The following is an 18270-nucleotide window of genomic DNA, read 5'->3' on the forward strand; positions in this document are numbered from 1 at the left end:
TTGGTATGTATGTATACATATATTGTGCTTAAAAGCCTGGCTTGCTTTACTAAAGAATTATCCTCAATCTTGCTCACTATCAGAATAGAAAAAATTGATCAAGAAGAAATTAAGAGGTCAAAATTGCCCATAGTAGGTGAGAGATCATCAGCATTAAAATGAATGGTGCTTACAATTCTTTTGTTAAACCCTGTATGTGCATATTGTTGTGTGCAGCTTCTCTGAAACTCCCTCCTATTAGAATGCTTTTAAAAAAGAAAACACCAAAATCATATACCAGATGAATTTATTTGCATATAAGAGGCAAGGAACTGCTAGTATTTCTTTTTTTTTTTCCTTCTTGGGCAAAAAACACTTATTCTACTATTATCTGTAGAGAAGCACTTTCTTATCCAATATTAGATCAGTAGAGGATGCGATTTCTAACGCTAAAATGTTCCCCTTTACGTAATATGGTATTGGGATCTGTACTTTTTATATTTCCTTGTTAGTTTCCATTCACATTTCACTTCTACAATTAGGTAACTTAATTTGAATTGGAATCTGAAAATCTATATTGTCAGTCATTTCTATTAAAAAAAAAAAAAAAAGAGAGAGAGAGAGTACTGGGTCCTGTTTAGCCATTAAAATTACAGTCCGATTTTTGGTTCCAGTATGACTGACTTATTTCAGAGTAACACAAAAGCCTTAAGGAATATATATGAGAATAATCATCACTGTGCAGGGAAGAACATCCTGGTTAACCCAAAAAGAAACAAAGATACTTTTTTTTGCATGTAAGGCAGATGAGCTCAGAGTAACATTCATTCAGAATCAAGGCTTCATATTTAACTTCCCCATATGAGGAATTCATGACCCAGTTTACCAAAAAAAAAATAAAAATTAAAAACAAACAACATAGTAAAGTTAGCCCTTGGGCCTTTGATTCTTTCATTGGCAAAGCCTTGATGAAGGCTAATGAATGTTCGAGAATTAGTCATTATCTCTAAAATACTGTATCAGAGGATCTTGACTCTTGACCATAATTGTTCAAATACAGACCATGTTTTCTAATTGTTATGAACTGTTTTTTCCTTCCTCATGAGTGACCCAGAAGTAACTGTCTTCAGGACCCAAACTTTGGGCCTAAAGTGAACAGAAAGATAGCCACTCTGTCCCTGTTATGCCAAACAGAATGATGTCCACTTGAAGAATAAGAGAAACATCTTGCACAAAATCCTATGACCTGAGGCTGTTGTTGCCAAAAATCAATATAAAGGTGTTGTCTGATGTGATTTCAAAAGGAAAGTTGAGAAGCTGTAAAGGGTTTGTAGTGTATGAAGTGCTTGAATCTGGGGAGGAAATGACAGCATTTACTCATTTTCAACTTTCTATGTAAACTTTGGACTCAGGCAGATCATTGATAGAGAAGAGTCAACTCCCACTGAATGAATGTCTTTCTTCAGAAGATGTGTACTCTGCTAGGGGTAACTGATCAAGCCATTAATTAAGTGAAAGCTGTTCTTCTCAAGCTTTTGTATGGGAATTAGAAAGGACTAGAGTCCCTTTCTTGGCTGTAGCTGTTGATCAATTTTTAAAGGCTCCAACTCGGCTTGCCTTGCTGATGAAGCTCTTCAGAAGGTCATGGTCCATTTCTGCAAAGCCTGAAGTTTGTGTGACTACAGTCAAATGATTGATGCAAAATCGAAAGCAGAATTCCTCTAAGTCCTAGGGGAGAAAAATAGGATTTCATATCAGTCATTTGCAACATAAGGAAATTCAATATTATTGTTCCTAAAAAGAAGGACAAGTAGAACCAATAAGATTTGGCAGCAGAAGCATGACATGGCATTCACATATTCCATTCAATTCAACTATCATTTATTAACTGCTCTGATGTACAATGGCATCTAGGTGGTATAAAGGATAGAATGCTGGGCTTGGAGTCAGAAAGACCTGAGTTCAAATCCAGAGTCAGAAACTTCCTAGCTTGTGACTTCAACCAAGTCCTTCAGCTTCTCTGCCACTAGAGGAGGAATATTTTTGCCAAGAAATCCCCATGGACAGAGATTCATGGGATTCCTGAAAAGTTGGGCACAACCGATCAACAATGTACATGGCACTGTGCTGCCTTTTTCTCACTGAGGAGTGGCTCTTGGAGCTTCCCTTTTGCAGAGAGATCTAGGTGAGCCAACATTCATGCCCCTCCTGGATGTGCTTTAGACACTGTAGACTTCAACACCTGTCCCTGCTACAGTTCTACCCTCCCTCAGCACCTGAGGCCCCCCTCCCTCAAACATTCACCTGCCAAGCTAGTTCCCTTCTATAGTGGCCAGCCTTCATTCCCCTCCCTTGCGTGCACCTGACTTTCTGAACCTCAACACCATAATGCTGGCGGCACATTTTTCTCCCCCTTCTCTTCCACTTTTCAGTTCTTTTGTTGTTGTCTTCCCCCCCATAACAACAAAAGCTACTTGAGAAACTATCTCTTTTTGTTTGTCTTTATATCCCCAGGATTTTAGCATAGTGCCTCATTTATAGTAAGTTCTTGCTAAACCCCGCTGCCTTGTCTGGGAATGCAAAGACCAAAACTTATCTTAAGGTACACAGGAGTGGGTCCTCAAGTAAAAGCAGAGCAATTAATAAATTCCTGACTTACTTTAATGATCATTGCAGTCTTCAAAAGATGAAGGACATAATGAAAGTAACTACTATTCTAGAATGGAGTAACATGGAAGACCCAGTCATTAAAATTTAAAAGACAGACACCTTCAGAGGAAGTGAACATTCCATTTTTAAAAGCTGCAATAAAATTCCAGGGCTTGTGACCGCAGGAGGCCATTGATAAGAAAGTCCCCATATATTTATAGCAGAGGAAAGAAGTGGTTAAAAGTTGGATTTCTATGAAAGAACTTATCACAGAGGTAGCTAGGTGGTGCAGCTGGAGCATCAGCCCTGAAGTCAGGAGGACCTGAGTTCAATATGGCCTCAGACACTTAACACTTCCTAGCTGTGTGACCCTGGGCAAGTCACTTAACCCCAATTGCCTCAAGGGGAAAAAAAAGCTTATCACAAAGAATAGCAATTGCTATTTTCATTAGAGAACTGAATGAATAAATAAATGTTTACTAAGTGCTAAATGCTAATGATCATTAAACTGGAATCTGTTCAGTTCTGGATGACACATTTTAGGAAGGATACTTGAAATCCACTCAAAGGAAGGCAATCTGGACAATGTGGGGACTGGAAATCCTATGATTCAAGGAGTTGTTGAAAGAACTAAGGATAATTAGCCTGGAAGAGAACCATCATGGGGGACTCTGAAGAATGGAAAGGTCTGTGCAGTGAAGGAGAGATGGCCTTATTCTTTATAAACAGAAGAAGAGTCAGGAGCAATCAGTAAAAACTACAAGAGACAGATTTTAACAGAACTAAGGAAAAACTCCCTAGCAATCAGATCTGTCCAAAAGAGGAAGTGGAAGAGAGAACATTATAAAGAAGTTATGCTTGAGTATCTAGACCTCTGTGGTCCTTCCCAATATTTGGAGCCTGTGAAAGCAGGAAGCATGTTTTGCTACAATTGGGATATCCCCTCTGTTCCATTTCCTTTAGTGCTTTCAGCATTTTTGGCTGTAAACAGCTTCTGAAAGTAGCAGAGAGAAAAACGAAGAAACTGAGACATGACTGTGTCATTTAGATTTCTTCTTAGCAGCTTACAGCAACTGAATTTTCTTCCTTCAGAGGACAAAGAAAACAAATGTAACCTTTGGAAAGGATTAGATCAGAGGACATTCTGCTTCATACAGTCATCAACTTAGATTGGATCAAATGAGATAAGGTAGGTGAAGTGTTTTGCAAACCTGAAAATGCAATATAAATATCAATTATTATTGTCATTGCTGTTAGAAAATGCTCTTAGAAATCATTGCATTTCCAGTTCTCTTTCCTTATAAATGCCACCCACATTTTAATGTTTTTATAAAGAGCAAAAAGTGCATTAATTCTTTTATTAGATTGGCACTTAACCCCTTGGTACCAAATAATTGAATGGGTGCCAGGAAGAAAAATGCTGAACAACCATTCTCACAAACCTGTCCACTTTGCTCTCAGGTTGTATATAGGATATATAGTCAACAAAAATGGAAAATCACAAAATCAAAAAACTGTTGCAGATCAGTCAAAATTGATAACATGAGTAAAAGGTCGTTTCTAATTGGCCTAGAATCAATGGATGAACTTGTCCTGTCATGTATATGACACAATTATTCTATGTCAGAAAAGTGCAAATAAAATAACCAGAATCAGAGGCTGAACTTTTAATAATGAAAATGGGGCAGGGAGAAATGAAGCGGGAAAAATGGCATGGCTCACTCACTCAAACATTCAGAAAGTCCACTGTCTCTGGGAATACCAACATCAAATCTGAGTCAAGAGATCAAGCTAGAAGGATAGCTCTGATTAATGGTGACAAACTCTTAAGAGAAATGTATTCCAGTGGGTTTGCATATTGACTCAGAGTTTGACGCTTCTGGACTAAATAACCTCTAAGGTTCCTTTCAACTCTGGCCATTTCTAAATATTTGAGCAGCAAATCAGTCTGGTGAAACCTCCAAGAAGACTACATTGATTATTGAAGATTTCACAAGGTTTATTTTGCAATTTTCTTATCATAAACTTATTAAGTAATATTAAATATGTGTTGGTATCTTCAAAAAAATAAACAACTGGCAACTATACTTATTCTTAGTGTTTTGGGTTTGTTTTTACTATTTTTTTCTATCCTACCATTTTCCCTTTACGGATAATTAAGCAAAATCTAGATGTTTAAAGAGATGGGAAATCAAGTGTGTTACAGACCCAAATTAATTAAAAAAAAAAAACACAAATATTTTCCAAGCCTAAGTGCCAAATCTCAAATAGAATAAACTGACAACTCCATTTAATGCTTACTTCTATTGTTCCTGAAACACACTATGCTGTTAATAAATTTAAAATATGAGTTCTAAGAGTCTGGCAAAATCACGAGACCATTTAGAAACAAAACTCTATGGTCCCCTGTGATCTCATCAATGTGGAAACTCTGGGAATCTGAACACACCAGGCCTACCCATCTTAGGTAACTCGTTGCTGTCCTCCCCTAAGCTGCTACAAAGGTCCACCCAATACACGAAGGGCCCCTACATGGATACCAGTGGTTCTCTCTCTCTTATTTCTGCTTTGTGACTGGTCCCCTTTTTTCAGTCAAATGTTTCTCTGACAGCATCCATTCAATGGAGGACTCTCAACCTCGATTCTTTCAAGACTATGCTATCCCAGAAATCATGGTGATGCAAAATCATCAGAAGAATTCAGATATTAAGAAAAAAGACATGTTTCTGCAATAAGCTTGTTCATTCAAAGAACTGTGAAATTTCCCAAAGTAATTCTTGATCTTCTCCTGCTGCAGGATCCCGAGGCTGTCTAAGGTATAAGTACTGATGGGCCACTTCCATGGACTGACCACCAGGCTTTATTCCCTTGCTTTTTCCCCAGTGGCTGATTAGGCTGAACTCTTAAGTGCTTGTACATCTTGTGAGAGCAGCCGGCTGGCCCGGAGGGCTTGCTCTGGATCCAGGAAGAACTGGATCTGGCCACAGAGGTTGTGTGACCCTGAGCTAGTCATTTAACCTATTTGCCTCAGTTTCCACATTGTAAAATGGGGGCAGTAATAGTGCCTGCTTCACAGGGTTGTTGTGAGGATCAGCGAGATTAATTTGTAAAAGCACTCAGCACAGTGCCTGACACATAATTAAGCTTAATGGAGGGACATTTCCTTACTGTCATCTCTTTTCATTGAGGAGGCCCAACAATGTTTTGGGGCTGGATGCAACTAGAACAATGTCATCTACAAATAGGAGCACTTGGAAGATCTCAACCGCAATAGAGATTCCCTTTTTCAATTTAGTCCCTGAACTAATCACCTTCCATCGTAGCAGGAAATACCTTGGGCAAGCCTACAACCCCATTTTATGCCTTGCTTGCTACTCAACAATCAGAGGATAATCTAATAGAACCTATGTTCTTATATATTTTAAGAAGTCTTACATGATTTTGACATGACCATCTAATTGGAGGAGAGCCTTTATGGCAGCTTTTTGTTTTACCAAATCAATTTTTTTTTCATAATTAACAAATAAGTTCTAAAGAAACTGGGATTCTCTATGCCTTACAGTCAACTACATAAGTGTAAAAATAATGGTCTGTTATAGAATATAAATTATGAAAAATTTCCTGTTCCCTTTGCATACCTTCATCAAAGATGACCTCAAAGTTTGTATATGTTACTCTCACAAAAAAATTTTGGAGATGAAAAAGTCAGCATATGAGTTGGTAATTACAGATATTCTCAAGTTCTTTTTATAATACGGAGATCCAAGATTTTTTCCTATGCTTCTGTATCCTCCTCCCTTTTGGAAAATTTGAAATTCTATCCCTCAAAATTATGTCACCTCCAAAATTGATTACTGGATCTAGATAAGCAGTTCTTCTCATCTTTATTTTCTACAGTGTCACTGCCACATCTTCATATTGTCCCTTTGGGTCTGGAGTGTTCGGAGTCCAAATGTGGTGTCTCCACTGTCCCTGATGGTGAAAAGATTTTATTAGATAAATCTTTATAGAGTTTTTCTACTTTTATCTATTTTTGTCCTTCCAGTTTCTCTGATTTACTCAATACTGATGGATGTCATTAAAAATCTCCACTAAAATATGCATATTTTGTTTGTATAGTCTGCATTAGTTACTGTTTTTGTTGCATTATGTTTTATCACCTCCTTCCTGTTTCAATTTAAATATGTTTGACTCTGTTTAAATGGTTCTTTTGCCAAACTTTCTTTAAATTTGTTTTTCTCCATTGATTCTCACTATTTTATTAAGTAATAATGTTTATCTTCTACCATCCTCCATATGATTTTAAAAATGAATTTATATCTAATTTAATTATTGCCTTTGGCTATTGTACTTTCTTTTTTCATTACACAAGAAAATAAAGGCTTTGCTGAAGCAGTTTCTAGACTCTTTTGTTCTCCTCGTTATGGAAACTGACTGATTGAGAAAGCTTATTTAGGAAATAACTATAATTTATATCTGCATATAATTAGTATTCATACCCTTTTTCTGAGTGTCAGAAAGCTTTTTAAATTGGTTCAGTTAGAATTGTTTTAAATGGATGCTAGATTTATTTTCTCATTTTTAATTTTCTGGTTTTTCATTAATACTGTTTTCTCTAACAAATGGGTGGTCTGATTGTACACAGCTGACTCCAAAATGAATCCAATATTAGGAATAATAACTTCTGATTAAATAATCAGTTTTAATTTTTGTAATGAGATTTGGTTTTTGCCACATCCAGAATCTCTTAACTCTTTTCTCCAAAAAAGAGTTCATGATATACATAAGTGAATTTCATTGGGCGATAACAAAATTTTGGACTTTCTTGTTTCTTATTTCTTAGCCATATTTTCTTCTCCATACTCACTTTTGCATCATAATTACTGAGTATCTGGATTAATAAGGACAGTTTTCAAAAGTTTTTTTTACAGAATTTCCCTTTCCCTATCATTTTCTACTAGTGCACAAAAGTGAAAGTTTTTTCTAGCAGTTTTTTGTATTATGTATTTATGATGAGCACTGAAATAGGAAATGATCAAATGTCCCATGAAATGATGTTTTTTGTTACTTCTGGACTCATGATAAAATGAAGTCCATTAAAGCCTTCCTGTTCAAGGAGAACTTAGGAGCCATCCTTCTTTGGCTGAAAATACCTTTTGTTTTCTAATTTAGTAAATTTTAAGATAAAGACTAAACAAAGCAAATATAAAAATAAAATTCTCAAAAAATTTTTAAAGTGAGGAATTGTCTGTACTATGTTAATGTTACAGTTTTGCCCCAAACCCAGCTACTGTTACCTCCTTTGGTACCTTTGCACTGATTGCTCCATCTCTCTCATATTCAATTTTTTCCCCGAGAAGAATAGGATGTATATGTTTGTACATGGCCAATGTGGAAATCTGTTTAAATTTGATTATATATATATATTTGTTTTGTGTGCTTTTTTCCCTCAGGAAGGGGAAAGGTAAGAGGGAAAAAAAATAAATGCTTGTTAATTGAAAAAACAAACAAACAAACAAACAAAACATCTTTCTTTCTTACAAGTTCTTTCCCCTCCATACAGAAACATGCTCAGCTCTCTCCAACCTGAAAAAAAAAATTATCTTTTTTATTCCCACCCCTAAAGCTATTGTCTCATATTTTTCTTATTACTCTTAAAGTTAAAGAAAAAAGTTTATATATATGTATGTATGTATATATGTATGTATGTAGATCTCTCTACCCATCTGTTTCTACATCCTCACCTCCCATTCAATCCCCAACTTCTCGTAATCTGTCTCCACAACTCAAATTTTCCTCTCCAGACCAACAGTGACCTCTTAATTGTCAAGTTGAATAATTTTTTCTCAGTCTTCAACATCCCTGAATTTTCTACAGCATTTGACAATCTTTGCTCATTATATCCCTCTTCCCTTGATATCATGATACTGTACACCTCCACTTTTTCTACCTAATTATTCTTTTGCAATTAGATTCTCTGATCCACTTAATTCACCTGGATGTCCTGCCAGCACCACAAACTCACCATTTCCCAAACTGAGCTCCTACAGCCAACCAGTTCTACATTAAAATATGTTTTATCTTGACCTGAAAATGTAGAAAAGGTGGCTAAGATTTATTATGGACTGCTCTAAGGAGAACAGAATTTTCTGAAGGAAATGGTATGGCATATTTTGTTGTACCTGATCACATAATTAAAGAGGAGGTCAGCGCTGAAAAAACATCTTTCTATTAAGGGATCCTGTCTTGCCAATTCTATCTCTAAGAAACCACATGCTTCTTTTCTCTTCTCTATCACCTGTTACCTCCCTCTAATTCAGGCCCTGCCTCAGCATGTCTATTCTATAACAGGACTATTCTATAACAACTTTTTTATATTTTCTGTCTCCAATTTCTCCCCTGACAAATCTATCCTCATACAATTCCCAAAATAATCTATCTAATAATATCACTTCTCTGCTCAAACTTTCACTGCCTATAAAGTAAAATACAAAGTCCTTAGCTTAGTACTTAAGGACTTTTATAATCTCTTTCCAATCTATTTTTCCAGGATCATTTTAGATCCCCCTCCCCCCAATTACTTTTCAGTTTTCAGTTCTGAAAAGTCATCAAATTATCACTACCATTCCTGGAAAGGACACATTCAATTAATTTCTCTATGATCTTAATCACCATTTCCTCTGCCTTTTCTATCTGAAATCCTTTTCACGGCTACTATCCCTGTAAATATTGTAAAAGTATGCTTTTCTTTTTGCTTAACTTTGTTATTCTCAGTACTAAACACAACGCCTGGTACACGTAAGCACTTAATAATTTCGTATTCCTTCACTCATTATTACTTGTTATGTTCCAGTTATCATCCATCTCTGCACCTAAAAAAGCTGCCTTCCTGGAATTCACCCATCTGCATTTCTGTTGGTTGAAATTCTTTTCTTTCCTAAGACAGCTTAGGCCACCTTCTCCATAAAATATTTATGGGTCATCCACTACATTTTTATGATCTTTCCTCTTTCCTCAGATTTTCTTTGTAGTGCTTTGGAATTCTCTTTTGCCCTTATATTCTATTTAGTATCAGAGTTACTTTTATGTTGTATCTGTGACATTGGGAAAATGGCATTCTCTTTTGGTCACATGTTCATCAGCTGTAAAAAGAGGGGATTAAACCTCATGAACTTTAAGGTCCTGAAATTTCAGTTTTAAATCTATGATCCTATGAATGTAAACTCTTTGAGCACTAAGAATCATTTTATCCTAGCACCTAGCAGATTACACTTGCTCTAAGTGTTTGCCAAATTCAAATGAACTAAATGAACATGTTTACGTAAGCTAAGGGGGAAATAAATATCATAAAATAAATTAAGATATTGCTTTCAACAGCATTCCCAAATTTTAAAAAAAAAACCCACTGATAACAAGGAATCTCACATACATACACACCCAACTCTCAGTAAGAAAATTGACCTACTGATCTAAAAATATGCTTTTTTTCTCTTTGAAAATCAATCTCATGTAACTTGCTTATGTCAATAGCAAAAGATTTAAAAAAAAAACTTGTAAGAGATTTTAATGTAAGGATTCTGTCAAATTTTTGTTTAAAAAGGAAGGTTCTGCCATTTTTGAATAGCTTAAGGATCATTACGTGGGATTATCTGGTCCAAAATTTGCTAGGATGAGTTCAAACAACAAACAACAGAATCAAATCAGTTGCAGTAAGATTCTGTAAAATAGTGAAGTCCAAGACTCACACTGTACCAAAGTAATACAGGTGATGGTCAATGGTCAAAGACAAAACAATACAACTATACACACTGGAGCCCCACCATCAGAAAATAAAGCAGTTAAAGTTAAGATTATTTAGCAATATTACTATGAAAGGAAACAGGTTACTAAACTAGTAAAACCTAGTGCCATTATTATAATAGAAAACACTGATCAGTTTTCTAAGCAAGAGTTAAATTTAAGCAATTTTTAAAAATTCAAATATGTCAGCCTGCACTTTTGGGCAGTTCTGATAATAATAGCTGCAAAAAAAAAAAAAAATTTAAATGAAAAACTGCTTAGAGCAGAAAACAGGAATTATAAAGAAGACCACAAATATTATATTCATTGTTCCTTCACTTTTAAGCCTAGGATGTCCACAATGAAGAAATATGGGTAAATTCTGTTTTTTTGCAGCTGACACTCTGCATAACTTTAAAGCAACTTTTCATATTCCTCATGTAGCTAGATTTTTGGGGAAAATCTCCTTTGGAAAGTCCCTTGTATTTACTTTATATGTGTGTTTATACCTACATACATGTATAATATATCTCTGTGTGTATGTGTGTGTGTGTGTGTATATATATATGAAACATACATTTTGTAGAGATATACACAAATATGTTTTCTATATATATATTTTTGTATTTATTGTTTCCCCTATATAACATAAAATTGTTAAGTGCAGGGGCCATTTCATTAAAGTTTTTGAACCTACAGTGCCCAGCACAGTGTTTTATATTGAATAAACATTTAATAAGTGCTTATCAATTGATTAACTTGTCATTGTTCCAAATACAGCAATAAAAATAGCTCATATTCATATAAACCTCTATGGTTACAAAGCACTTCACATACACTGTCTCAAGTGACCAGTGCATAGCAGTCCCATGAAGTACAAGGTCAGGTGGTGATTCCAGAAAGCTGTGACTACCCCCTCAAATACCCTCCCTCCAAATCTTTCTTCTTACCTGGGCTTCATATTTCACAGCAGCTGAAAGCAGAGCAATGGCATTGTCCTCACAGATCCCTTGCTTAATGGTTTGCTGACAGAGCTTTTTCAATCTGTTATCTCTGTAAAATGTTGCCAGATCTAGCAATCCTAGTGAAAGTAAGAGTATTTATTAGGAAGAACTAATTTCAAATATCAACCCACTTTAACTACCTACTACTAGGATATTTATCTTTGTTCTTTTTTTAAAAAAGTGTGTGTGTGTGTGTGTGTGTGTGTGTAATTGTGTCAATTTCCAAGGTATTTCCTATTAATCTTGTCCCTTTTAGAATGCAAATATCTTACGGGCAGCGCCAAGGCAGCTATCTGTTATGGTAAGGGATGTCTGCAATGGTCAAGAAAAACATTAATAATACCAGTAATAATGATCTGGGACTTCAAATTATTTCTGCTGCCTTGGTGAAATAAAATAGAAGAAAAGGAAAGGTAAGAGGAATAAGGCCCAAGTCACTGAATATCCCCACGCTCTTTACCATAAAAAAGAATATTTTACTATAGTATTGGTATAATATGACTCTTGTGATAATTACCTATTGCATCCTCTGGAGAGAGATTAATACAGTCTGTGTACAAGTATTCCAGAAAGGCTCGATAAACAGGATATGAAAATTCATCCATTTCTACTATGTCATCCTCATTGCCATTCAACACTGAACGAAAATGTTCACACCTGAAAAAGGAAGCCCATAGCAGCAGTCTGACAAATAAATGTTTATTAAATATCTGCTAAGTTCTAGCAACTGTTGTAGATACTGGGGAATTAAAGACAAAAAAGAGACAGCACCTGCTGTCTTATTTTCTACTAGGGGAGAAATGGAAACTAAGTGGGTGAGCATCAATTGGGGAATGGCTGAAAATTTTTTGGGATATAATGATAATTATAGTATTAGTAACAGCCACTATTTAGGTAGCATTTTAAGGTTTGTACCTAAAATATTAAAAACATCTAAATATTATAACAAATATATCACTTGATACAATAATTATGAAAGGTTATGTGCTACTATTATCTCTGTTTTATAGATGAAAAAGTTAAGGCAAATAAAGGTTAATGAGTTGCCCAGATATTTTGTGTCTGACTTGAACTTAGATCAATGTAATATTCTTGTGGAGCAAATATTTATGAATATGAAGAATTCAGAGAAATGAGATTAGCCTGAACTGATATAGAATAAAATAAGCAATACCAAGAGGATAATATATACAATAATAATAACCAACACATATATAGCTTTTGAAGTTTACCTTAAATATATCTAATTTAGTTTTCACAACAATGTAAAAAAGATAACACAGTACAACCTATAGTTCAGAAAACATTTACAACTTCCACTGACTTTCTTTCCTCCATGATTATCAATCAACAAGTACTGACTTATTAACCTATTATGTACCAGGCCTTCAAGTAGCAACAAGAAATAAAACCGTTCCTACTAGATATAAGCTTTCATTTGGATCACTTAAACCTATAGTGCTTTGCATTATTCTTTCCATGTTCTACATTATATACATCTTGACGTCCCCCTCACATTACAAGTTCTCCACTATAATAGAGACTGTATCTTATACAAAGTATGCCCACAACTCACAACTACACTAAGACTTTTGGGACACCCTGTATTTCTTGGAATTTCCCATAGCACCTAGTACTGTGCCTTGCTCAAATTGGTGGTGTCCATTCAAGAAGAAGAAATTTATTCCTTACCTAATTTTGAGAAGGACCTTATGCACGTAAATATATTTTCCATCCACCAGAAATTTTAAGTCCGCAGTTTCAGGGTTATCAAACTCTTTCTTTAGTGACTGAGCTACTGTGAGGTGGTCATCCGGCTCTAGGGCAACAAGAGACGCTTCAGATTTTAGCAATACACATAATCAGAATGTGCTGTTCCCAATTAATGATACACTGATTCCCCTCAGTATTTATGTACTGTAGACAAGATCTTCCTCATCTATTCCCCAAGTTCCCAAGATCCTAAACACAATTCCAAGGAGCTTTTTGTGCTGAAGCTTCAAATGTCTGTCTGCAGAACAAAAGGTCTTCATATAAATGAAGAGACAAGAGTCCCAGGCTTAGAGTCAGAAGGCTAGAGCTTCCCTACAAGACCCAAGCCTGAAAGCTGTACGTCATGAGCTTTGTCTCAGGCTCCTCAGAGGGATAGTTTTTATACTACCTATTCCACAGGAGTGTTTCAAAGAAAGTACTTTATAAATCTTAAAGTAATCATATTAGCTAGCATTTAAAGTGGATCCTATTTAACAGAAGAGGAATCAGAGGCAAACAGAGGTTAAGTGACTTGCTTGGGATCACACAGATATTAAGTTTCTGAGGTCTTCTAGTCCGCAGGCCCAGGGCTCTATCCTCTGAGTCACGTATAGGCCTTCCATTTCCCAGGCCCAGGGCTCTATTCTCTGAGCTACCAAGTTGCATGGTAATATATAAATGAAAGTTTTAATAATAATCCCTTAAGTCAATGAACCATCTACCTCCCCTAGCTCCAGGGAAGGTCTAAATCTTTTTTTGCATCACAGATGGTATATGTGAGTCTTGCTGAAGTCTTAGGACCTCTTTTCAGAAGGTTTTCAAATGTATAATATAAAATACACAGGCTTACAAAGAAATTCTATTATACTGAAATAGAGTTGCAAAAATTTTTTAAACAGGTTGATGGACCCTTTAAGAATCTACAGCCTAGAAGAAGCAGGTTTTTGATTCACAGATGCATAGCTCCTAGTCTAGCCAGTCCCATTCTCCCCCTCAGGCACAAAAGACATTTTTCCTGATGTGAATGATCCCAGGAAAATGGGATGCCTTCCACTCCCACCGCACTCTCATCGTCCCCCATGCCTGCTCACGCGCCGTCCCAAATCAGACTCACCAACAGAGAGGAGGCGCCAGGACACCGCGGGGGTGGCAAAGCAGGCAAACACATCGTCCGTGCAGGAGAAGTGGGTGAGGTGAGGAAGGGTCACCGACTGGCCCCGACACTGGCCCCACATGTAGATGTGGCCACTCTGGGTCTTGGCCGCAGAGGTGTGCGCCGAGTGGCAGGCTGCGATCTCGATCACTCTAAGTTCAGGAGCAAACCCAAAGGCGCCGCGGTCAGCCAAGAGGGGCAACCTTCTCCTAGCCTATCTTTCACTTCCAGCCTGTCCGGACTAAGTCCTGACTTACAATGTCCTGGGATGGGCCCCCACACCCTGTAGCTTCTGCAACAATGAGACGCCTACTTCGTCTCCTCAAGATTCTACAGGATTTCTACAATATCCTGCTGATGGCTCTTAGTCAGGCCTCCCGGCAGGTGTGCCCATGCACAACATCTTACCATGAATTCCATTTTCCAGTTAAACTGCAACAACTCAAGAAACCCAAGAAATAAAATGAAGTATTTAAATTTTTTTTTTTAAACTTCACTTGTTCAATCCAATTCAATGCATATCAAATGTCTATTACATCTAGGACACTGTGCTAGGTACAAAAAATGAAGCTGTCCCAGGCCTCAAGGAGTTTATATGCTATTTTATTAGGAGAGTTTCACCACGTTCACAGGAAAGAAAATAGAAAATATAAAGTAATACAATGTAATTTCAAAGAACAGAAGGCGCTAGCAACTGGGGGGAGTCAAGGGAGGCCTTGTGTGGGAGGGGGATCATAAGTGGTACTCTGAAGAAAGCCAGAGATTCCCAGAGGGTTCCAGACATGGGGTGGGGGTGAGAAAGGCATGGGCAAAGGCAGTAATGTGAGAATCGGTTTTGCTTCACTGTGCACATTTGTTATGAGGGTTTTATTTTTATTTCCCCCCCTCTTCCAACAGAGGGGAGAGATTCCGGAGGAGAAAGAAAATAACTGCACATTAATTGAAAATTTTTTTAAATCAAAAATTAAATAACTGAAAAAGATGCTGCACAAACTCTTACTTTAAAATATTCTGTAAAAAAAAAAAGTCTTTTTATTGTTTCATTTCTAGGGAAAAATGAAGAGTTTTGTATGTGGACCCAAAAATATATTGAAAACCCCTAACTCTCCCTTCTAGGATCCTGTTGGTTTCTTATGTAGAGGAATGAGGCCTTCTGAGGTCATTATGCAAAAGATCTAGGTGACTCTGAGATTGGCCTTTAGGTGATTTCCAGAAGAATCCTGTGGATAACATGGTGCTTTGGTCGTTTAGTTACAGTGACCTATCTTTCATAGTTCATCACCAAAGCAGAAAAGGAAATTCTTCATCTTCCCATTCAAGCCTCCATGTTTTTATCTTTCTTTGTATCCCTAGCACTTATAACAACCCTCCTGGCTTCTTACTTTCAGCTACTGGCCTCCATTCTTTTAGCAATCCAAAGTTTATTATTTCTAGTTATTTTCTCTCATTCCATAATCTAGTTATCAAATTCTATCAAAACCTCCTTTGTAATCTTCTTGATTACAGTACCCTTAGCTCAATTCTTTATCGCTTTATAGCTGAACTATGACAGTTTTCCGATTGCTTTCAAGATCTCCAATCTGTCACCCTTCTAATTCATCCTCCCGCACTGCCATGTTAATCTTCTCAAACCCCTGCTTTCATAATTTGATTCAACAACCATTTATTAATGGCCTACAACATTGAAAACACAGTACTAGGTCCTGGGGATCCAAAGAAAATGAAATGGTCTCTGCCTTTAAAGAGATAACACTGGGGGAATGAGGGATGAGAGGTAAGGGGGTTAGGATATAGAGGGTTGGGATATAGAAAGCTAAAAGGCATATATCAATACTTAGGTTAAATGATACCTAGCCTAATTATGAGTCTTTTTCAGAAATGGGTTGGAATAGATTGCCATAAAGATCCTTGCCAAATCTAAAATTCTATGTTATATGAATAAGGACTTTTAAATTTTTTCATGAACACTTATCAAGTGATCAAGTAGGCCAAAATATTCTGCAAATAGAATAATACTGGGATCATAAATTTAGAATGGAAGTTGGTCTTTCATGTAGACATATGACCATATTAACATATATGACCTCTATTAAAGAACATAAGCTGCATGAGATCTAAGATTTTGTTCTAGCTAAATTCTGAATCTTTTCTGGTGCCTAGGATGGTGAAATTAAATTGCTATCCTATAAGATGTTGGCTAATGATTATTACTATTCTTCAAAACAAATAGTCTGTTTTCATTGTCAATATTAATTGCTACCCATAGGAAACTGTGATAATAGGAAACTGCTAAATGTTTATACCAAAATGAATTTATTATCTTTTCTCTGAAACCTATCCTTTTCCTGAGCTTTTCAATTTCCTTTGAGGCTATCACCATAACTCCAGGAACCCAAGTTCCTGGGCTTTAATCTCAGCTCCTCACTCTTACTCACCTCATCTATCCAGTCAGTTACCAAATCTTTCTATTTCTACTTCCACAATATATCTTTTATAAAAATTCCTGTTTTCTATTCACAAACTACACTAATCCAGGCTTTTATTATTTCTTGACTAAACAATGGTCTTCTAACAGGATTGCTTCCCCCAGCTCTCTCCCTACTTTAATTTATGCTCCACACAGTTGCCAAAGTGATTCTCCTAAAGTGCAAATCTAAACATGTCAACTCCCCAATACACACACACACACATACACACACACACACACACACCCTCCGCCTCAACAAATTCCAGTGACTCCCTATTATCTTAAGAATAAAACCACTTTCATTCTACCTCTGCATAATTCCACATACTCTATCACCCAATATAATATTGGTCTTGATGTTCCTCACCCATGACACTTCATCTCCTCTCTCCATGTTTTTGTATTGGCTGTCCCATGTCCATAGGCAACTGGTCTCTCAATGCTCTAAGTCTGTAAGTTACCAATGAGCTATATACATCTACATTGGTCAAGGCAGTTTTCATGCTGGAAGTTCCCTATGCTGATAGTCACAAATCCAGAGTTCATTACTCACTCAACCTCTCCCGGCACTAAAAAAGGTAAATACTTTGTACTTCTCTGCCACATTACTCCTTGTTCATCTTGAAAATGCAAGTATTACCTGTCCTTTTCCACAGAGACTGGAGTAGGGTAAGACTGGTTACTTTTATTGCCAGTACCCAACTGGCCATAAGAGTTGGCTCCCCAAGCATAGAGGTGACCTTCATCTGTTAACACTAATGTATGTGCATAGCCGCAGACAATCTGCAAAGAGAGAAACAAATCCATTCATGCTTGCAAATTGACAGAAATAAGTATATCTCCTTGGGATGGATCAATAAAAGTAGCAACACACCCAAGCCACTAAGCACAACTCTCTAGGGCGCAGCCCTCTAGTGTCAATTCCAAATCTAAAGGAAAAAGCAATAAGGTCATTTAAATTCTTTAGCTATTTAATTTGCATCTTAAGACTGAAATCAAGGTAAACTGAGATACAAAGTTCTAAGCACTATCAATTTATTGACAAAGCATGAATCTGCCCTTGACAGGATCTCAGCCCCCTCAGAAAAGCTAAGGGGCTAGCAATAACCTCTCCTTCTATATAGCAGTAAAAAAAAACATTCGTTGTTTCAGTCCACTTGCAAGGACCGTTTAGCACAGTGGACTAAGCTATTTTGCACAATAGACCAGACTCCCTGACATCCCCAAAGAATAACAGATTTCCTAATCTAGTCCAATGAGCAGTATTCTTTCTAGAAAGATTTCTTTCATTGCTTTTGAAAGCTGCGGGATTGGAAAAGGTGTAATATATGATTGTGATAGAATACTATTGTGTCATGAAAAATGATGAACAGAATGGTTTCAGAAAAATGTGGACTTATCTGAACTGATGCAAAATGAATTGAGCAGAACCAGGAAAACATTGTACAAAGTAACTATGATATTGTATGATGATCAACTGTAAATGA

At 36.6% G+C, this 18270-nt stretch overlaps 1 protein-coding gene across 13 annotated transcripts in view; it reads right to left on the reverse strand.

Moving 5' to 3' along the window:
• Positions 1-269: 269 nt before the first annotated feature.
• The window catches only part of RCBTB2 (RCC1 and BTB domain containing protein 2), a 49539-nt gene continuing 31538 nt past the window's right edge, over positions 270-18270 (reverse strand). For 10 of the 13 annotated variants that reach the window (XM_012545284.3, XM_031961933.1, XM_031961931.1 and 7 more), the window contains 6 exons: positions 17424-17566; positions 14278-14468; positions 13104-13230; positions 11929-12068; positions 11358-11488; positions 270-1707 (listed from right to left, as the gene is read on the reverse strand). In XM_012545284.3, coding sequence (XP_012400738.1) covers positions 1567-1707; positions 11358-11488; positions 11929-12068; positions 13104-13230; positions 14278-14468; positions 17424-17566 — 873 coding nt within the window. In that variant the 3' untranslated portion in view covers positions 270-1566. Of the gene's footprint in view, positions 1708-6467; positions 6601-8169; positions 8215-11357; positions 11489-11928; positions 12069-13103; positions 13231-14277; positions 14469-17423; positions 17567-18270 lie in introns of those variants that run through there. The other 3 variants (XR_004233281.1, XM_031961935.1, XM_031961936.1) reach the window with 3 other exon arrangements.

The sequence above is a fragment of the Sarcophilus harrisii genome, chromosome 3, assembly GCF_902635505.1.
Source record: "Sarcophilus harrisii chromosome 3, mSarHar1.11, whole genome shotgun sequence".
Lineage (NCBI taxonomy): Eukaryota > Metazoa > Chordata > Mammalia > Dasyuromorphia > Dasyuridae > Sarcophilus > Sarcophilus harrisii.